At 35.8% G+C, this 22,935-nt stretch overlaps 2 protein-coding genes and 1 pseudogene across 2 annotated transcripts; 1 reads left to right on the plus strand and 2 right to left on the minus strand.

Moving 5' to 3' along the window:
• Window positions 1-6,964: 6,964 nt before the first annotated feature.
• Window positions 6,965-9,786, minus strand: LOC137733396 (haloacid dehalogenase-like hydrolase domain-containing protein Sgpp; annotated as a pseudogene).
• A 3,114-nt stretch (window positions 9,787-12,900) lies between these two features.
• Window positions 12,901-19,717, plus strand: LOC137735503 (nucleolar GTP-binding protein 1-like). Its single transcript, XM_068474935.1, has 14 exons — window positions 12,901-13,067; window positions 13,423-13,556; window positions 14,666-14,786; window positions 14,917-14,981; window positions 15,089-15,202; window positions 15,541-15,615; window positions 16,180-16,218; window positions 16,302-16,373; window positions 17,023-17,136; window positions 17,263-17,334; window positions 17,408-17,444; window positions 18,446-18,558; window positions 18,853-19,059; window positions 19,239-19,717. The coding sequence occupies exons 1-14, from the start codon at window positions 12,989-12,991 to the stop codon at window positions 19,329-19,331; spliced, it is 1,335 nt and encodes a 444-aa protein (XP_068331036.1). The 5' UTR covers window positions 12,901-12,988; the 3' UTR covers window positions 19,332-19,717.
• A 143-nt stretch (window positions 19,718-19,860) lies between these two features.
• On the minus strand, window positions 19,861-21,883 carry LOC137735504 (phosphatidylinositol N-acetylglucosaminyltransferase subunit P-like). Its single transcript, XM_068474936.1, has 5 exons — window positions 21,791-21,883; window positions 21,333-21,618; window positions 21,153-21,225; window positions 20,113-20,231; window positions 19,861-20,000 (listed from the first exon to the last, which is right to left on the minus strand). Exons 2-5 carry the CDS (start codon window positions 21,502-21,504, stop codon window positions 19,888-19,890), a joined length of 477 nt encoding a protein of 158 aa, XP_068331037.1. The 5' UTR covers window positions 21,505-21,618; window positions 21,791-21,883; the 3' UTR covers window positions 19,861-19,887.
• Window positions 21,884-22,935: the final 1,052 nt, after the last annotated feature.

The raw sequence follows: 22,935 nt of genomic DNA on the forward strand, positions 1-22,935 counted from the left end.
ATAGAGCAACTCCAGCACACAACTTTTGAAAAACACGATATCCTTCATTTCCAAAGTCCACATTACTATGTGGGTATTGAAAAACCTACCAATGTTTTCAATATTACTGTGGGCATTCATTAACCCACCAATATTTTTAACACTACTCCTTGGATGCCCACATATCAACATCAATTGTCTTGTTAAAATCTTGCTTAGAAAAACTCAGTGGGAAAAAACCATAGCGAAGGAAAAAGAGTACAAGTTTACTTGAATTGTTATGCTTATGTTGTCTCGTTAAAATCTTGATAGGAAAAATCCAGTGGGAAAAATCCTAATCGAAGGAAAAAGAGTACAACATGCATGTATCATGGATGCTCCCCCTAATATATACCTCCCCCTGATTCCGCATTTTCCAAATTTAGCTGTTTGGTAAGTCGACGTAATCCGATACTTTGCACTATTTTCTGAAATGTGCATTTTGGTAGGGATTTGGTGAACAAGTCTGCTAGATTTTCATTGGAACGGATTTGTCTGACTTCAATAACTTTAGCCTTCTGAAGCTCATGTGCACTGAAAAACTTTGGGGATATGTGTTTAGTCTTATCACCCTTGATGAATTATTCCTTCATTTGGGCAGCACAGATTGCATTATCTTCATGAATAACAGTTGGAGTGTCTGTCTTTAAAGTTAGACCACATAAATTCCGAATATGATGGATCATTGATCTTAACCAAGAACATTCACAACTTGCTTCATGTAAAACAAGTATTTCTGAGTGATTTGAAGATGTAGCAACTAATGTTTGTTTTGTTGAGCGTCAAGAGATTGTTGTATCTCTATTCTTGAACACATATTCAGTTTGTGAGCATGCTTTATGCAGATCAGAGAGAAAACCACCATCTGCATATCCAACAAGGACCTGGTCATTTGTGGATTTCTTTGAGTAGAAGAGACCCGTATTTATTGTCCCACGAAGGTATCGCAATACACCTTTGACTCCCTTCCAATGACGAATTATTGGAGCAGAGCTATACCTTGCTAACAGGTTGACTGAAAAGGCTATATCTGGTCTATTACATTGTGCTAAATACAATAAAGCACCTATTACACTTAGATATGGTACTTCTAGACCAAGGACAATTTCATCATTTTCTATTAGACAGAATGGATATTTCTTAATGTCCAGAGAACGAACGAACGAACAACCATTGGTGTGCTGAGTGGATAGGCCTTGTCCATGCTAAATCGCTTCAGGGTTTTTTCAATGTAAGCTTATTGGTGAACCAAAATTTCACTAGCACAATGCTCGATCTGCAGGCCGAGACAAAATTTTGTTTTTCCAAGGTCTTTCATTTCAAATTTGCTTTTTAGATATTCAACAGTTTTATTGAGCTCTTCAGGGGTTCCAACTAGGTTCATATCATCGACATATATTGCCACTATAACAAATCCAGAATTGGATTTCTTAATGAACACACAAGGGCAAATGACATTGTTGATATATCATTCTTTAATCAAATAATCACTAAGACAATTATACCATATTCGTCCATATTGTTTCAGCCCATACAATGATTGCCTTAATTTTATTGAGAGCATACCTCGTGGTTTGTTAGTTATTTCAGACAACTTAAGTCCTTCTAGGACTTTCATATATATGTCAACATCTAATTCTCCATATAGATACGCGATGATGACATCCATAAGTTGCATGTTTAGTTTTTCTGAAATCACTAAACTTATTATTCGCTGCCACTTCAGGAGTGCACCAGATGAATCATTCACTGCCACTTATTTTATCCAACAGGGACATTAATTCTTGCAGGTGCATTTGCAGCTAGTATATGTAATTTAGTCACTTTCATAGCATCATTAAATGTATCTGACATTTGATTGACAATACTTTGAAGATGACCGATCATTTTCACATTGAGTGCTACGTAGATCAAAATGAGATAAGGTGGGAACAACCCATGTCAGCTCTTTCTGTTCTTTTGGAACGGTCTTTTCTCCCCCTAACGACGGGAAGACTGTCTTATTAAAGTGACAATCAACAAAACGAGCTGTAAACATATCACCTATCAAGGGTTCCAAATATCTAATGATAGATGGTGAATCAAAACCCATGTAAATTCCCAGTCTGCGCTGAGGTCCCATTTTAGTTCATTGTGGTGGTGGAATAGGTACATAAACAGCACAACCAAAAACTCGTAAATGTGAAATATTTGGTTGATGCCCAAACACAAGTTGTACTGATAAGTATTGGTGGTTGGCTATAAGTCTTAATCGAACCAATGATGCAGTATGTAAGATGACATGTCCCCATGCAGAAACTAGCAATTTTGTTTTTATGAGCAAAGTGCGAGTTATTCACTGAAGTCGCTTGGTCAATACTTCTGCTAAACTATTTTAAGTATGGACATGAGGAACGGGGTGTTCAACATCAATGCCCAATGTCATGCAGCAATCATCAAAAGTTTGAGACGTAAATTCACCAGCGTTATCAAGTCGGATTGACTTAATGGGGTAATCTGGGAACTGTGCTCGCAACTTAATTATCTGAGTAGGAAGTCTCGCAAAAGCTACATTTTGAGTAGACAAAAGACAAGCATGTGACCATCGCGTAAATGCATCAACCAAAATCATAAAATATCGAAATGATCCACAAGATGGTTGAATAGGCCCGCAAATATCCCTTTGAATTTTTTGCAAAAATGATGGGGATTCAGCATCAACCTTTAGTTGTGATGGTCTAATTACCAACTTCTCTTGAGAACAAGTCTTGTAAGAGTTATCATTTGAGATAGCAATGTGTCTACTCAATAATGGATGTCCATTAGAGTTAGTGATGATTCTACGCATCATGGTAGATCCTGGGTGACCCAGACGATCATGCTAAAACATGTAAACTTTTGAATCAATGAACTTCTAGTTCATGATAGTATGTGATTCAACTGTCTTTATGTATGTATAATACAATCCATTCGTCAAACCACGCAACGTCTCCAATATACGTTTCTGGGTATCATTGGAGGTAATGCATAGATACTCTACATTTTCTGCAATTTTCATTTCAATGTGGTATCCATTTAAACGTATGTCTTTAAAACTCAACAAATTTCGAGTAGATCCAGTGGCGTACAACGCATTCTGTATGGACAATATTGTTCCATTTGGTAATATAATCTGGGCTTTTCCTGAGCCTTCAATCACATCTGATTGCCCTGATATTGTTGTTACCCTTACTTTTGTAAGTATTAATCTTGAAAAATACTTTCAATCTTGAAGTATTGTATGCGTGGTTACGTTATCTGCAAGACAAATGTCTCCGCTATTTCTCATGTTTTGAAAATGACCATAGTTTTTATCTATACTCTCTAAGTAAGGGAATCACAGTTAAAAGCAAATTATAACAAGAAATTTAAATGTCACTTTTATTGAATCTGAAATGCTAGTTTTGAACTACAAGTTCAGTACATCAAATATAAACGATTTAGTCAGACCGGTATACTTCATTCCCTATTTCCACAATGAAGTTCGAGACATCTAGGTGGGTTGTGTTCAACTGCATTGATAAGTCACACACTAGATCATGTATATCCATTGGTTTAGCCTGGTCGAGAAAATTGGTCTTGACACCATTCTCCTTCCACCAGATGTTTTGGGGTACGACAAGTATGCGCCCAGTGTCCATTGCTACCACAACAATGGCATGCTCCTTCAGAGTTTCTGGGAGCATTGTTCATATGAGTTTTGCCTTTGTGGTGATTTACATTTTTGAAGTTTGGGCCTGAATTATGCCTTGGAACCTGGTTGTGAAACTGGACACCATGATTCTTGCATTTCCCGTTCCATCGTCCTCGCTTGTGGCCACGTCCTCGTTTATGATTATTGCTACCAGAGGATATGACATTCACTTCGAGGGAAGCAACATCACTTCTGGGAATGGTGCAGATCTAGTAGGTCGAGCATGATGATTTTTCAGCATAAGCTCATTGTTTTGTTCAGCAATCAGGAGTACAGAGATCAGTTGGTTATATTCAGTGAAACCTCGCGCTCTATACTGCTGCTGCATGAGCACGTTGGAGACCTGAAAGGTGCTGAAAGTCTTTTCCAACATATCTTCCTCATTGATGGTTTCCCCACAGAGTTTCATCTGGGAACTAATTCTGAACATCGCAGAATTATACTCCGCCACTGACTTGAAATCTTGAATCCTTAGGTGAATCCACTTATAATGAGCTTTTGAAAAAATCACCGTTTTCTGGTGATGTATCTGTTTCTTAATGCATTCCAAAGAGCTAACGGATTTTCAACCGTTAGGTACTCGCTTTTTAGTCCTTCATCAAGGTGGCGATGGATAAAGATCATGATTTTCGCCCGATCTTGAGAACATGTATTGTTCTCCTCCTTAATTGTTTCTGCAAGATTCTCTGCCTCCAAATGGATCTTGACATCCACTACCTATGTAAGGTAATTTTTCCCATTAATGTCCAGGGCAACAAAATCAAGTTTTGCCAAGTTCTTCATTTTCTTTTCTAAAAGAAAATTGAGATATGTAAGAACTTGCAATAATATGTAATATGGGGGATGTAGTGTTAGAACTTCTGGTTCTTACAAAATTTTCATTTTGATTTTCAGGCCAAAATGATAAGCACTCGAAACTTCTGACTCGAGATTTACATGATGAATGAGGAGGGCAATTGTATCGCACCATTCTCATAATATAGGATGGGCGATTATTCTGAACCACTCTAGTAGGAAAATTGAAATATGCAGAGCAGGGTGGAAGATTATACCGCACCACCTAAAATTAAACAGCATGCAAATTTAAATACGTAGGGTAAGGTGGGTGATTATACCGCTCCACCTAAAATTTGCAGTAAAATTAGATCTACAGTCCAAGATAGGCGATGATACCGCACCATTTTGGATTGCAGTAAGATTAAATTTGCAGTTCAAGATGGGCGATTGTACCGCACCATCTTGGATTGCAGTAAAATTAACATAAATAAATACTAGGTTAGTAATCAAGATCTAGACCAAACAAGAAATCAAATATATAAGTAACTATTAGGTTGAGAACTAAAAGCAGGTATGATGCAAACAATTCTTTGCGAAGGTATATCTAGCAATTGAGGTAGAGGAAGAAGATGAACATTAAAATCCTTAGAGGAAACATTTTTTTTTTTCGTTCGGCGAAAAGGAATGATTTCTTTCGGCGAAGAGAAATGAGAAATAGTTATATTTAGAGAGTCGTGCTAATAACATGTTAGAAATAGGTCAAAGTTAGAGAGATAACCTTTACTAGTGACAGGAGCGAAGCAGGTGTAAAATATTATACTGTAACTATATCACAAAAGGATGACAAATAAAGGAGGTAGGAATAGATAATGATGTTATTGATCTTTCCTTTCTTACTCTGTATTTTGATAGTACACAGAGTGCTCTATTTATAGAATAACTTCAGCACACAACTTTTGAAAAACATGATATCCTTCACTTCCAAAGTCCACATTACTATGTGGGTATTGAAAAACCTACCAATATTTTCAATATCACTGTGGGCATTCATTAACCCACCAGTATTTTCAACAGCATCATTGCTTCATTATAATTATGGGAAAACTTCTGTTATATTCTAACGTGGTACATAATTAAGCTTTACAATTCTAATTAAACATTATCATTGAGATTAAAAATATTTAAATACTAAAAACAGTTAATATTTTTTAAAAATGTATAATTTTTCTTAGACATTGTCGTGTTAGTTGAAATGCAAGTTAAACAAGTGATCAGTCCTCCTTACATTTATAATGTACAATGCAAGAGCAGTTTGTTTGAGGATATCTCTACATAGTAATTTCTATTTTTCTTGAGTTTTCGCAGGTTTATAATTTTACTTACTACTTGATTATAAGAATGTAACTTTATGAGTTTATTTATATGGCATTCTAGCCAAACATGGGACAATTTAGCAAAAAATTGACCTCCCTGCACATGTTTCTGCGCGAGCGAAAGATTTTTTTTCTTTTTTTCTTCCAATCACGCACACTATGCACGATTTACAATTTTGTATTCGATTTTAGACCTTTTTATTTGATTGATATTTCGACCTTGTAGTTGAGCACTGCCAATCTTTTGATAGCTATGAACTTATGTATATAAATCTAGCTTCTATGAACTTTATTTCTTGTATGTATACATTTTTAAAACATTTTAAACACCAGTAGCATCGCACTTTCAAAACTAAAAAGGATACGAATACCAATGCGTCCTAATCTCTTATCGGCCTAGTCTTCAGACATTAAACAAAAAACGTCATTTGAACTTGAACACGGAGCAGGATCAACATATTTCATGGGGATGTCCCTGTTCCATAATACTATAATCTAAACTAGCTATTGATAGAACCTGTTTGTTAACTAAGATTTCATGAAATTACCATTTTAACCTCTCACCAAAACTGAACAAAAATTAAAAACATGCGCAATTTAGTAGTTACATGCAACATAAATTTTGATTTTTTTTTTACACCGACCTCACACCCATGTAAACATAACATGCCCTATTTAAATAACAAATAAAAAAAGGGGGGGGGGTGTCATCCACACACCATTTTTTACTTCTCGCACACCCCTTGTCAACTTTTTTTCTTTTGATATTCTTTAATTCATCCGACCAGATGGCCAAAATTTTAAAAAGTGCGTGAAAAATAAAAATGGGTGTGTGCATATCACACCCCTAAAAAAATATGCCCACATTTGAAGAAACTGGCCTCCATTGTGCCACATATCATAACTTTTTTTTTTTAATTTTTTTTAAACTATTCACACTTCTTAATAAAAATAAATAAAAAATAAAACGAAATTATTCACACATTTGTGTGTGTTATCTGCTAGTGTCTATAAATTAAGGTTTAAACCTTTTGCTACTTTATTATTGTTCTTTGTCATTTGCCATATCAAGTTGTAAGTGTTGTTACTCTGCCTTCCTCACAATCTCTTCCAGTGCTTCCCACAGTTTTGGGTCGTTGAAATCTTTAACAACGAAAGAGGCTCCGGCACTAATCAACGCTTCCTCGGGATTCCTAGTGCCTAAACCCACTACCGGCATTCCGGCTGATACTCCAGCTTTCACTCCCGAAACAGAATCAATCCTTGACAACCAAAAACAGAACAGAGATGGGTGCAAGGTATGTCAAAATTTAAGCAAAGCACAAAGTTCTGAGAGCCAAACCTCAAAAATTAAAGCATGCTCATTTAACACTTTAAGCGTTTCAAGCAGCGTCAAGTAAGGGTCAGGAAATGGTTTTGCTCATACGCATTCCTCTCCAAGAACAAGAATTTCAAAGAAATCTGTGATCTTCAACTTTGATAATATTAGCTCGACATTTAGTATTGAAGCATTTGTTACTGCAGACCGTCTCAAGCCTTGTTTTTCAATCCATTGGCGTAACCTACCTAGGCCCTTAACAGGTTCTACCTTTTCAGATACCACCAATCTGCAACATATCACTCAGTAAATCAAGCTGAGACAAGAGATAGGGTCCTTATATTTCAAAGAAATAATACCACAACTCGATAAGGAAATATAATTCCCTATTAGTCGAGGAAGATTGCAGTTATACAGTTTAAGATAATTTCCTTCCATCCACAGAAGAAGTACAACAAATAATACCAAAGCATTATATACCAAAAATGTATTTGATATCAAGCATGCAGTTTCGTGACAATTTTTGAAGTTACCTTCGGAACATGGTTTCCTTATCTCGGAAAAACTGTCTTGCTCTTTCAATATCCCAATCGAGAAAGACAATACCACAAAGATCCTCATTATGTCCTCCAGTTATCTTCTCACTGAAGAATTCTTTAGTGATAGGAACCCCACCATTAAAACCTACATGTGGTACACCAAAAAGTGAGTTGAGAAAAATGCTAAGTGTGTTTGTGCATGTGTGTGTGTGCACGGGCGTGTGGATGATAGAGAGAGAGAGAGAGAGAGGGATGTAGACATCAAAATTTCGGGAGAAATAAAGAGAGAAGCCTACTTCTTGAAGCATTTCATGGTAAGCATATTAATGGAAGGGATCTAAATCACACAATGTTCCATCAATATCAAATAGAATTGCTTCTAGAGGAGCAACACAAGCTAGATAAGATTTTCTGCCATCACATAATGGAAGGTGATTACCACAAGCAATCAAGTGACAAAAATTGAAGGTACAAAGAACGTGACGAAACTAAGATGCTATGTCTAGTGGCTCGGCCTAATGAAGCACAATTGTTTGTTCTATAAGTAAATATACTTCCTGTTAATATATATTACAGTTAAAAATCCTAAAATGCTAGATAAGATACTATAACTTTCTTGTCAATTTTGGTGACTATTAACATTTCACAAATTGCATGCACAAAGTACTCTCAATTAAACTATGGATATTATAGGATGCAGAAAATTATTGTAGTGCTAAGAAAGATTATGAGCTTTTGACCTTTTGTCCTGCTTAGCGTTTTCTCGAGTTTAAGCTATACTAAGTTGGCAAAGTAAAGCTGATGACAAGTAACCAGAAGATAAGTAACTTTTCTAACTTATCAATGTGACCACAAGGCAGATAGTTTTGCGATCAAATTTCCTCTTAGTCTCAAGACCAAAGATTGAAGGGGTCGAACGCTTTGAACGAATAAGAATGAACATATTTGTTAAGGTAGGATAAGGAACAAACTTTTTGAACTGTCCATTATATCAACCATCGATCCCCAAGCCTACCATTTGAACTCCAAAATAATTTCACATTTCATATCAACCATCGGATATCAAGAACCCTTTAAATGCTTAGACATACACCATCCCCCAACCCAAACCACAACAAAGAGGAAAAATAAAGGTTTTAGTTAGACAGTTCAAACACCATAAAGCTTTGCATTAAAGGTCAACACTTAAACATCAACCAATGTCTCAGAAGACTATGATCAGGCACCTAAATGAAGGTTGATGCAACATGCTCAGCTAAGCAATTTGTCCACAATCCTAAAAATGTAACAACATTTGACAATTTCGTTTGCTGCTTTGTTCAGAATCTGTTGAGAACGAGTCTCACATTGATGGGAGGAGGGACCTTGCATTGGCTTATAAGTGGTTGGACTACTCCCTATATTGCCAATTGGTTTTATGGTGGAATTTCAACTTTCTTCATGGTATTAGAGCAAGTTGTCCCACGTGTGAAGCCCACACGCGCTCCACATCATCCCGTTGTGTTGTCCACACCTTGCATGGGCTTATAAGAGATTGGGCTACTCCCTATATTGCCAATTGGTTTTATGGTCAACTTTCTTCAGAATCAAGATTAGATTTCATAAGAACAATGTTATTCCTACACACAACTGATTCCTATAAACCGAAATTCAAACTAATTTACTCAAATTAAGCTTATCACATAAAATGTTCATAACTTATGAATAAGGACAACAATCACTCTTAAATATATAAATTTTGCTCAACCATTATACCTCCATGTAGCATTACGAAAACTCGAACAAACATTGCTTCATACAACATCATCAGCAAATTATGCTTTGCACAAGAAACTTAGATACAATGCTTTCAGGAGTAAAAATAAATTTAAGAAAGCAAGAAAATAAAAAAAATACCTATCGAGTGGATGAGCATTTGACGAAAGGGACACCACTGTTAGTGAGGTTGATCTGAATTTAGTGGGGTTCTGTGTGCGATTTGCGGTTTTATGGAGGGGTTTTGGGAAAGTGGTGAGAACGAAGAAGACGAGAAGAAGGAAGAGCCAGCATGGTCTGGAATGTGACATGAGCTCTTTCCACTACTATTTATTTTATAGAAAAATAAATGAAGAGAGCAAACTCCAGTAAAATCATTGTCAGTACAATCAAACAAAAAATAAATAAATAATGGGTCAGGATCTATTTCAAATATAATTGTTCTGTATTGAGTTATTTAGTAATAGTATCGGCAAAAAAATTTACCTCGTGAAAGACATGAGACCAAGAAATAAAATAAAAGGAAGTAGCGAGAGATCTAATATCATCGATGATCGTCCTCAGTCGCCAAGGTGCCCACATTAGTACAAAATAACATCAATAATAAGCTTGGAATCTCCTTCAACACACATTATTTTAAACTTTGTAAATATCTAAGCATCATGAAGAGCAAGAATAGTACTAAGATTTAGTGATATATATATATATATATATATATATATATATATATATTTCTTGTAATAGTGTGTTTGTAACCAATTTATTCCCACCATCGCGTAAAAAGTCGATAATAGTCTTATTTCAAAGGATAGTTATAGTTTAAACCAATTTCCCATGTTCACCCCAAGAAAATAGAGAAATTTGAAAAAATAACCCTATATAGAATAATAGTCATTCTTTTAAGTTTATGATAATTATAACCAAATGTTAATATAAAAATACTAATATACCCATAAAATAGAAATTGAGAGATAAGAAAGAGAGTTTGAAAACAAATCCAAAAACCAAAATCAAATCAAAGATTAGCCCAATGTCCTACAGGGTTCGTTTAAGTTTTCCAAAGAAAAAACTGACCCATGAACACAAGGGTTTTCTCGGTTTGATTTGTGTGATATGCAAAAATTGTTTATTTAGTTAGGCGTATGTATAAGTCAAATCCCTCACATTAAAGGGCGTGAAAGCCAAGATCATAAGCACCAGTGCCAATGGGAAGCAACAACAACATGAAACGTGGGAAAACAATGGCGGAAGTATCAAAGGAAATATCAACAGAGTTGTTGAGGCATACAAGCAAAGGCAAATAAGCAATGACTTCAAGCTAAAGTAGCTGGCGTGCAACATACTTGTTCCACTCCCTTTATCGTGAGATAGGGTTCGCCGATATTTTGTTGCATTTCTTTGTCTCTGAATATGACGATGATACTCTACTTCATCTATCAGGAGTGTTGTATGTTTGGGCACCAGAAACTTTTCTTGTTTTAATATCCATAACGCAAGTTGTTGAAGAGTGATCCGACAAATAAATAAAAGCCTGTGACAGTACTAAGCCGATTTGCTTTAGGAACATCAAAATTCATTTACTGATGCGTTGGTCCGGCAGATCAAATCACAGCACAACACCCAAATGAAGGAAATTATCCCTCAAACAAACCTACTTTTCACCCTAAAACTCAAAATCTCCAAAGCTTGACTAATGCATGTTTTAGCAAAAAAATTGTTTATTGTTCATCATTTTGTTGTGAAATTGTTGTTGGGTTTCTATTGTTGTTAAAAAATTGGAGGTGGAAAAGAAGTAAATTTCTACAGGATTTATTTTCAACCTTGCTCATCTCTCAATTTCTATTGTAAGGCATTATCAATACTTTCATATCAACATTTGGTTATAATTATCATAAATTTAAAATGATGGCTATAATTCTATTTAGGATCTAAATTTTGGTTAGTTTTCCAAATTTCCCAAGAAAATACTTCTCTACCTTCGACCCCAAATAATTTTTCTTAAAACAAATTATTTTTTTGTTTTAATTCTATTTATTTATATTTTAAAGGGCGTAGTCAAATAAGAATCTAGAGAAGTTTAAGAAGATTTTTGGGTAAATTACACTTTACCATCTCAGGTTTGGGGTCTATTACAACTTGATACAACATCTTTAAAACATTTCACTTTCATACCTCAAGTACTATTTTATTTCAATATAACACATCCATTACATTTTCCATCCATTGATCTGTTAAGAGTTGGGTGGCTACCAAATTTGTGCCATGTGGCAAAAAAAATAATTTTTTATTCTTTTAAAATATTATAATAATTTACCCAATTAAAAAAAAAAACAAAACAAAAACTAAAAACCCAGAAACCCTTCTTCCCCGAGCCCTTCCCCTTCCCTGCAACCCAAACACACCATCCCCCCACCCCCACCTCCCCCGCAACCCCTCACCCCACCCAACCCCCTTCTCATCCACTCTTCTCACCTCCCCTCCCATCCAAAAACCCACCATATCCCATCCAAACAAACGCCCAGATCTCCTTCTCCCCTACATTTCTCCGATTTAGGTCCGACTTTCCCCGTTTCAGATCTGCCGAGATCATCCCCCACCTCTTCATCACCAGCCATCATGCTCCTCCTAAACGGCAACACCATCCCTCACTTCTTCATCACCATCATCTGCTATGTCCTCCTCTCCGAGGACCACACCGTCTAGAAGCTCATCCTCCTCTACCTCATGATCATCGACAAGACTGACTCCAAGGGAAAGGTCCTGCGGGAGATGATCCTCATCTGCCAGAACCTCCGCAACAACCTCCGGTTTCTTTGTCACTTGAACGAGTTCGCGATCATCAAGCTGTTGATCCTCTCAATTCTCGCCAATTTGGGGCACCGCCACCCGTTCGTGCGGCGGATGATCATGTCTGTACCAGTTGCCACAGGGGGATACATTGCTGGACAGCGTGCCGAAAGATAGTGGAGGAGAGGGAGGTGGGGTTGGGTAAGGGATGGGGGGATGGGGTGTTTGGGTTGAAGCGAAGGGGGAAGGCTCGGGGAAGAAGGGTTTCTGGGTTTTCAGTTTGTTTGTTTGATTTTTTAAAATTATTATAATATTTTAAAAGAATAAAAAAAAAAATTTTGCCACGTGGCACAAATGTGAAAGCCACGTCAGCTCTTAACAGATCAATGGATAGAAAAATGTAACCAATGTATTATATTGAAATAAAATAGTACTTGAGATATGAAAGTGAAATGTTTTAAAGATGTTGTATGAGATTGTAATAGACCCCAAATCTGAGGTGGTAAAGTGTAATTCACACAAGATTTTTTTTAAATGGATTTATTAGGTGGCATAAATCTTTACCGTCGAAAAATTTCAAGGGTTAAGAGGGGAGGGGAGGGAAGGGAATTGTAAGGAAAAAGTCGATAAACCTCCAAAACCCCTCCATGACTCGGCCAATGCTTTTCCTGAACCAAATACATGAGAAGCTGAATTCCGCAGGAAAGGGATGAGCAGGGCTTCTACTCTCTTCCAATTGTGGCAGACCCCAATCAGATTGCCGCTCGCAATCTCTAAAATTTCAAAAGGTTTCCCTCTCTCTTTCTCTCTCTCAAACTTTTCTGTGTGATTTGATTCCACTGTACGTGTTGCTTGCTTTGATTTAACTATGAAATGCTTGCCTTTTGATTCAGTGGATGTCAATTCTTATTTTCTGCAACTCTTTTTGTTGCCATTGCTGTTTGGAAATTCACGGCTTCATTTTCCATTGGAATCCCAACCACTTGTGCATAACTATTTGTTTTTCAATCATTCCATTGGTCTCTTAAGTTTTACTTGTCTGAGAAATTAAATTCCATTTGGCTTCACGGTGTGTGATTACGGTTTTTGGTTTTTAACTTGCATGGCCTGTGGCATTTACAAATGTTTTGGATCCTAATGCAGGTCCGCACTTGATACCGAGTGCCAGAAGTTATCCAGTACTGTGCTTCTGCAAGGAAATACAAACTAGCACATATGAAGTTGTCAAGGGAAGCTATGTACCTTCACCTGTTGTAAAACCAGAGAGCAAGGCGAAGGTATTTTCTCCTTGGTATCTGTATTTATTTGGTCTCATGGGCACATTTATGATTTGACAGAAAATAAGGATAAATTACTAGCGGCCGAAGCAAAGCAAGAAATGATATGAAATAATTAAATGGTCCGGAAAAGCGAAAAGAATCAAGAAGCAAAGATTTAACATTATGTAATCATTATTTTGTAGTTTCATGGAAAGTATAACAAGAGGATTCAGTCAGTAATTGATTGGTTTGCTCTTGTATTCATATTAGAAATATATTAGGGCATTACTTCTACTACTACTACTACTACTACTACTACCACCTTTTTCTTGTTGTATGATAAGAGTAAGAGAGGTTGGACAGACCTTATGAATAAGTATCTGGGTACGGTGCAATTCAGGATTGAAGTATAAAAGACCGACTGCAATAATGGTATGACCTTCTGGAGCTGTCAACGAGGGAGTTGGGTTTTGTTGATCAATAACCACCATGAACAATGTGTTCGAAGTCTGGCGTTTAGAAGTTTCTGACTGTATAGTGGTATAGGGGATGGAATTATTGGGTGTGCATCTCATACAATAGGTTGCAGGAAAACGGTGGTAGTAAATGATCGATCTTGTTGACCAATTCACATTGTTTGTCCTGCTAACAGAAGAAGTATAAGTACCATGTATACCATATACGGGCATATAGGTTGTATGTGTACCATGTATACAGTGATACAGGTGGAGGCATGCACTACAATATTGTGGATGTATACCATTGATGGTTGAAATATCCATTTGATTCGTTTTTAGAAACAGTAGTTGTATATTGTGCAGAGAAGTTAATTGCTGATTATTTGGTGCATTCATATGGTATTAAAACTCAGCGAAGTTTATTTTGACAACTTGAATAAGTTTGATATCTTAATGGCGTTTATGTTAATGGATTGTTGTCAATTTGGTTACTTGATTCTAATGTGACAGAACTTGAAGGGCATTGTTCTCTCAAGTTCAAATAAGTTTCAAGCTTCTATCAAAATTTATTTTATTTTTCTGGTGCCTACCTTCCTGCAATCTTTTCTCTTGAGAATAAAAATAGGAAGAAGTAATGGTGGTACCATGGTCCCAATATTGTAATTCTAGGAAAAATCACTCGAAAATCTTGAAGATGTTGGTGCATTCCAAAAGCTACCCATGGTGATGCCATCTGTTGACATTCTGTACTCAGCACTAAGGAAGGCTAAGAGGATTACACCAACAAAGGGTACTTGTTATTAGTGTTTATTTTATATCAGTTCTAACAAAAATACATTAGATTGGAATTGTAGGGAACTTGGTTTGTAGGACCCCTACTGCTAGTCTGTTGGCCATGATTTTTGAAATCTTATTTTCAGGTATTGCCAATATTGCAAAGCGAGAGAGAAATAGAGGTGCAAGGCAACTTGATGCATTGATGAAAGTTTGTTCTTAACTGAAGTTTGTCTTTTGATTATATTTTCTTTTGTACTGTTTTTATATGAAAGACTGTTGAATGATAACTGACTAGCTTTCTGTTTCCATCTGCAGGAATTGGCAATTCCGTTGAGAACTTATTCAGAGAATTTTCCAAATAAAAAGTATCTTCACCCTTACGAACGGTCTCTTATTGAATTAATTCTTGGGGATGGAAATTATGAACAGGTACATATTGAGCAAATTATGGCCAATATTCAATGCAGAATAAATCAAGGATGTTATTGCAGTAAAAAGTTAATTGGAATAACTTGTTCATATTCTCATAGTCATGTACTAAAAATATGAGTTAGGTTGTTGTTTTGATGTTTCTTATTATACTAAAATGAAAAAAATGCTTTCTCTCCTCGTCTTTTTGAATGAATTTCAATGAATACCTTTCAAACTAGTTTTCCAATTGTTTCTCCACGAGGACTGAATTATACTATCTTGTGACATTAAGAGAATGCAGATTGGTATTAAACTTTCATCAACTGCTCAGTCTTCAACTTTTTATTTGATTACAGGTGTTGGGAAAGGTTGATGCTTTGAGGAAGAAGGTTGTGTCTATTGGAAAGGAACATGCATCTCTTTGTGCTAAGGTGGATACAGTTCCCAATTCGAGCTTTCAGTATGGAAATTTATGACCTTTGACTGCCTTCCTTCATATTGTCCATCATGATTGCATACAATGCACTTGTACTTGGCAGCTTATGCTACTTTCTTCTTTTCTCGGACATCTCCTTAATTTTTATGTTTATGCTTCATTGCTTATTAGCGTCGAAACATTAGTTGAAATTTAAGTGGTATTTTATGTTGTGCAGCATTATTCTTCCATGCCTGTTTTATATTGGCTTCCATGTGCTAACTGCTTAGCATTCGTGAAATTTCTCATCTACTCGTGCTTTATTAGCTTTATGGGGATTACCTGCATCTTCTCTTACCAGAAACACGAACAGTGCATTGTGTAACTACTGTATGGATTTTACTCTACCATATTAGCAGTGTCCATTTATAGTTTTATCACGGTTGGAATTTCCTATATGTAAAAAGCTAGGGAGATCCTACCCATGATTAAAAAATCAAAATAAAAAACTTGGGAGTAATGTATTTTATTGATTCTAGAAGACAAAATATTTTACAAAGTCTCGTATATTTTGTGGCAGTCAACGACAAAGAAGGAAGCAGAGGCAAGACTAACTGAGGTCATTTCTATTCTTTAGTCAAAAGAAAAACTCCATTTTAGCCGTGTAGATAGATATTTACTCTGTTACAGTTATATCTACAGGGTATAAAGAAAGTCGAAGAGACATTTAATCGTGAAGGAAAACATGTCGATGATTTGTTACACATAGCCAAGGTGCTTTGATTTCTGAACTTGGTTCTATAGTGGTTCTTGTTTTTTGTTTATTCATTTTTTTTTTCCTTTTGAACTTAAGGAAGGCACGACATGTATTGTGTATTATGACGGCATGGGTTCGAATCCCGTTGGTGGCTAATGTAACATCTAATCTACAAAATCTATCGTTTGGCAAAAAAAGAAAAAGAAAAAACTATTTAATTGTTTCAAAACACATATCGTATCTATCATTTTATTTTTATAGATATGGTGTGTCTGAGAATCTGATCTTGCACGCAAGATTTTAAATATTATACAAAAAAAATTGTCAGGCAAAATTTGTATCATTAGGTTTCCTTAAGTTAAATGCACTGTGGAAGAAAAAGGTATTTGTAGTCTATCATTTTAATCACTAAATTCTGTACTGTTTTGTCTAAATTTTCATACTAGTTCTCTGAGAAAAAGAAAATATAATTCATACTACTTGGTTGCATCATACTTGTTCAATATAACTTAAAAATGGTTTCTCTGTGGATCCATGCCTTGTTTAGGAATGCATTTTAGAAATTTTAATGGGTTGATTTATGCAACTCTGGTTTGTTGAGTCACAAAGTTTTTTTTTTACCTTTCCTTTTGGAATACCGCCTCTTTTAACTATTTATACTTACAGACCCTGCGAGCAATGCCAGTAGTTGATCTAGAAGCACCGACACTGTGTCTTGTTGGAGCTCCTAATGTCGGGAAGTCATCTTTGGTCCGTATACTCTCTACTGGGAAGCCTGAGGTATGCACAATTTTAATGACAAATATAATTTTCCTTGTATGGAGGATGTATGAAAGTCTTATTTTTCAATTATTGTTACCATCAAATATCATCGTCTTCATCTCACTCTCCTTATTTTAATTTAAGATCTGCAACTACCCATTCACAACAAGAGGAATACTAATGGGTCATATTATTTCAAGCCATCAGACTTTTCAGGTCGGTCAATTTCTACAATATTTAGAATGAATATATATTTTTGATTTTCAATATTAATTTAAGTTGACTACAGGTGACAGACACTCCTGGCCTGCTGAAGAGATGTGATGGTAAGTGACTGGCATTTGCTAGTTGTATGTATCTTGTAGAGTGGTTATGTTTAATTGTTGCGCCCATTGATCCAATATGCAGAATGTCGATATTAAATACCAAAATTTAGTCTAGTTGGTTGATACATAGTCCATTATGAAAACACAAGTAATTATGGTACACTGCTGAATGAACTGTTCTGAATAACCATTGCTTACTTGCTTGAGTAAATGGAGCTTGGTTTAGAGGCTGATCAAATATATAAGGTCTGTATAGGATTTTGGTTCAAATATGACTATGAGGATAATCCAACAGGGCATAGCGAAACCAATTTCTTTTCTTTTTACTTTACTTGCATCTAATTTTCATTATAACACTCCATATTTATGCAATCACTCAATTCATTCTCTCTCAAAGTTAAGCCTTTCTGGCGAACTTGACATGAGCTCATTCCGAACTGTCTCATTTCAATTTTGTATATATGAATTTGTATTTGAAAACGTAGAAACTTGTGCTTCTAATGCAAATCCTTTATGGACCATTCGTATGATATATTAAAGGACGTTTTTTTCAGCTTAATGTTTAGCATAAAAGTTTGTCTCCCCACTGGATAGGCTTTTGGACCACATAAAAAGTTGGAAACCGGTAATGCATACTACTATATTTGACGCTGCATCGGAGGAAAGGTGTACTTCTGGAAGTTCATGTCACTGTTATCGTACTCCTGTTAAAGCACCACTTGGGTGTAGTGTGTGTGTATATATATGCAGGTGCTGTCCTATGTATGCCCTGGTTTCCTTTTCATTAAGGTTCTTTAGTTTTCACTATAATGACATAGGTTGGGTTCGGTAGGAAGAAAATGTCTTCACCACTCAATGAACAATTTTTCAGTTGCACGACTGATTGTGGTCAAGATATGATAAGTTTTTATTTCCAGCTTCTGTAGTTGTAGTTGGTGCTTATATTTTTGTTGCTCGATTGGTTTTTCATTTTTTTTTAATTTTTTAATTGTGTGCTTCAGAGGACAGAAATAATTTGGAAAAATTGACACTTGCTGTCCTCTCACATTTACCGACCGCAATTCTCTATGTCCATGACCTCACTGGGGAATGCGGGACCTCACCTTCTGACCAGGTATTATGTTGTTTTACATACTATTTCTGGATTCAATACGAGACGTGAAACATAATTTTAATGGCATTGAATTGAATTTAAATAAAATGGAAGGGATTCTTACAGCTCACAACTGATTGAGCAATGGTTGAGAAACAAGTCAGTATAGTTTACTCTTTTTTTTTCTTTTCTTTTTTGTTTGTTTGTTTTTTCTTGTAATTCAGCTCGGTAGAAAATATTCCCCCTTCATTATTATGCTTTTGTTCTTCCTTTCCAATATATTAAATTCATGGGTTTTCTACGATGACCGTGCAGTTTGTCATATACAAGGAAATAAAGGAGAGGTTTGGTGAGCATCTTTGGCTTGATGTTGTGTCCAAATGTGATCTGTTGCAAAAGTCTCCAGTGCTATTTGCCACTGATAATGGTGATGATTCTGATCTTAAGCTGGAAAGGTACCGGAAGTTGGGTCCCGACGGAGCTATTCATGTGTCAGTGATGAATGAAGTAGGGCTCGCCGAGGTAATCATTATATCATAAGTTCACTCTCCAAATATAGTGTTGAGCGTTCAAGCCTTGAGCTCGGTTGTTTTTCAATTTTAATGAACTTGCTCGGCGTTTGTAGTTTCGAACAAATTAAACCGGAAACAAAAGTATTTGCTTGTCAACTAACAATTCACGCTTGGATGTTTGCACTGCAGTTGAAGAGTAGAGTGCATGAGATGCTGGATTCTCAGATGACCAGGATCCAAGTTCAAGAAAGCAACAAAGAAAAGCTTGAAGTTGTTAGTTGAGAACTTGAGAGAGCATTTTCTGAAGTTCAAAAGAGAAACCAATTGAGTACGCTGCTTCCGAACAAGCGGAAGTCTGAAGACCTGTAGCATGCAAGTGCTTGTATATAACACACTGCTGACTTCTCACAGTTTTTTGGTCCCTTGTCATCGTGATGATCTATTTAGGCATCCAAGATGATTCGGAGAAGCTGAGTTGATTGCCTTAAATATGTATGTTAGAATGGAGTACCGAAAACAGTCCGCATTTTCTTGGACAACTAGTAGGAACTAATGGTTGGAGGATGATGTTGCAGTAAGAAATTGCTCTCACAATGCTGAATGCATACATTTAAGCTTGGTTCTCTATGCCTGAGAGTGTTCTTTTCATTGTATAAAACGTACTCTTTGTTTATAGACTCGGTTGAGACTCGAGCCCTAGCTGGTTACAGCTAAACTTTGTTTTCCTCTTTTCCTGTTCCAGTAGGTGCATTTCCTCTACTGTTATCAATGGACTCCCCTTTGCTCAACCTAAAGAACCAAGTAATTTGAAAGCAAACAACTCCTGAGGTTGCTTGTGTTATTTAAACATGGAACGATTGATTCTGTCGATGCTGATATCGGATATTGGCTCGATGGGCTGATCATCATCCCCAACTGGAGAAGAGCTCAGAGGATCTCTACTGAATTCATCTGCACAAGAGAATGGAAGTCCATTTGCACAACTTGTCGAAAAAAATGAAATGAAAAGATTAAAACAGACATCTGAAACGTTAATTGGCGAACCAAGGGAATCAACTCTCACCGTAAACAGTATATAAGGAAGAAGGGGGAGGGGTGGACATGAAGTTGACGCCACAGTAAAATCCCAATGCTAATACCACTGTCATCATAGCGTAAGCTGGCACGGCCAATGCCCAATACCTGAAAATAGCGCAATAAATTCAAAAGAGCGAACTTGTTGGGAAGTACTTTTGGAATGGCTAAAACTGCTTCTGACAGCGGTCGGCAAGGAACAATTAAAAGTATTTATGGGTTACAAAAGCATAGTGCTTTATAGAGGAAGCAATTGAAAGTTAATTTTCAGTTTTTTTTTTTTTTAATAACATACAGAAATTTCATTAAATAGCTAAGCAGCACTGAAGAACAAACAATAGGCAAAAGCAAAACAGGACGCTGAGGCCACAGAGAACAGAAAAGTGAAAAAAATGATAACGGTGGGCAAGATACAATGGTGCAACATGCTAAGACGTCAGGCGCCCAAAACTACTGAACTAGACAGTGTTCGACGGTGGACATGGCAAACCATCCCTTAAACAGAACATGAGCAAAGGAGGAAGGGGGTTAGTTTAACAAAACGTCACCGCACATCCTCCTTTTCCCCATAGATGCAAAAGCACTTCCAACTGCATTTTCGGTAAACACTTGGAATTTTTTTAAACAATTTCATTGTGCTTTCAATGTTAATGTTCCTAACAAAAGCGCTCATAATGCACTCCCAAAAAGACCCTCATTCCTGATTCATAGGGCAAAGTACTTGTTTCCCAATCCAAATGACTATAAACTTCCAAAACTACGACGAAACATTATCAAAGTTGCAAGTAGCTAATCATCTAATCATTAAAAACCACCGGCCAAACTGTTTCCTTTCCCACTCCAAATATCCCGAATCTGATTTAAACACAACTCTAAAACTCCCCTAGATATGACAAAACATGATCAAAGTTATGATTAGCTAATCGTCTAATCCTTTGAAACAACAAAAGAACAGAACTGATGGCGGATAATAATCTCAAAGAAAACTCAAAAAACATATACGATTGAAACTGAAAGCAAAAGGGGGACCTGCTGGGATAGTAAAAAATCCCAATGGAATGCAGCCAAGACTCTGGAACATACGCCCACACCAAGAATATAACTGCTCACACAGCACAGCACAGAATAATACCAAAATTAAATAAACAAATAAGTATAATTAAAGAGAAATAAAAACTGAATTTGTAGAAGAAGAGTATTGGGTGGGACCTGTAGCCACAACAGTAGTGATGGAGCCAACAAAGCCATAGACTTCAGAAGGCTTGGGGCCATGAAACCCAGAAGCCTTGTCATCTGAATCAACAAATGACACTGTTGCCCTCCTCTTCTTTGATACACTCAGTATTCTTCTGGGGCTGCACACTGAATATGAATCCTCCATTCCTTTCGATTCTTCTTCTTCTTCTTCTGGGTTTCCACCCAAATCATAAACAATTAATCCCAATTATTTTATTAACAATTTGGGTTCCTTTCTCCTAAATTAGTGATTGAAATCCTGTAAGTGCATAACTGAGATTCATAAATAAGAAGAAAACAAAAACTTGTGTGTCCTCTAAGAATTCAGTTTCCAATTTCAATTACTATAATTGACAACTCTAACTCAATCACATGTATAAAAATAAAAAAAACCGTAAATGGATTCAAGATACAAGAGAGAGAGAGGGTACCTGGAATTTGAGAATGTGAAGCCAAACGCAGGAGCTACGAGTTTTTATGAATTTGGGTTTCAAGAGAGCATGGTGGAACCTTTTTCCTTTTTTTTTATATTTAATTTTTTATTATTAAAGATTGAAAGGTTTTAAATAGCATTTTAAAAATTTCATTATACGCTTTTTATAAGTGTATTTTTTTTTTAATTATAGAAAATTTGGAATCCTAAATAAGATTTTTGAAATGTCAATAACAATTTTCTAAAACTATTACAATTTACAAGAATTTAGAAGATGAAAAATATATTCGGATGCATGAACAGTGGACTTATAAATTCACTTTAAAAAAAAAAAAATCCTATAAATTCATGAATTCGGAACGCATACAAAAGGGGAAAATTTGAATTTAGAACGCATTTAATTAAAAGAAAAAGATTTTATTCATTGAAGTAGTCCACCTCTTGCTTCAACCTCCAAATATGGGTACAAAGTACAAACCAATAAGAAGAAAGCGCTTTTTTTTTTTTTTTTTTTTTTTATTTAAAAAATTTAAAAATTGATTGATTGATTTATTTTTTTAATCAAATTACAGAATTTAATGCCTAATGCTTAATATGTTCGTAATCAATAAAATAAATGAATCGAATTCAACTTTTCGACGTGAATAGTGTGTAAAAAGTGAATATGTCTGCTTATGTATTGCTTATTAATCAGTATAGTATATTCATTCATTCGCAGTTAAAAAATATTTCTCGTTAAAAAATTTCAACATAATAAAAGATATGAATTATCTAAAAAGCATTAACAAGCTCGTACTAAGTTGAAACCAAACTTCTACTCACCTAGTAATCCAAAAAGCAAAAATCGAACCTTGTACAAAAAGTTATGATTTTTATCATAATTGCAGTATATCAGCCCAATCCCAATGGTATTAGGATTAGTACATACCAATTGAATTTCCTACAATTTTTCAAGAAGTAAAAAGTGCTTTCCTTATATATATACTCCACCGTTCTCATAGTAATTAGTATTTATTTTCAAAATCATACTTACTCAAAAGAAAGCAAAACCTTTCCTATATATCAGTACTGAATCACGCTGCTTTTCAAATCTCTAACGTGCCTCCTCCATTATTCTCAGTCTTTTCGAAATTCCTCACGCCC

The sequence above is a fragment of the Pyrus communis genome, chromosome 5 (genome assembly GCF_963583255.1).
Source record: "Pyrus communis chromosome 5, drPyrComm1.1, whole genome shotgun sequence".
NCBI lineage: Eukaryota > Viridiplantae > Streptophyta > Magnoliopsida > Rosales > Rosaceae > Pyrus > Pyrus communis.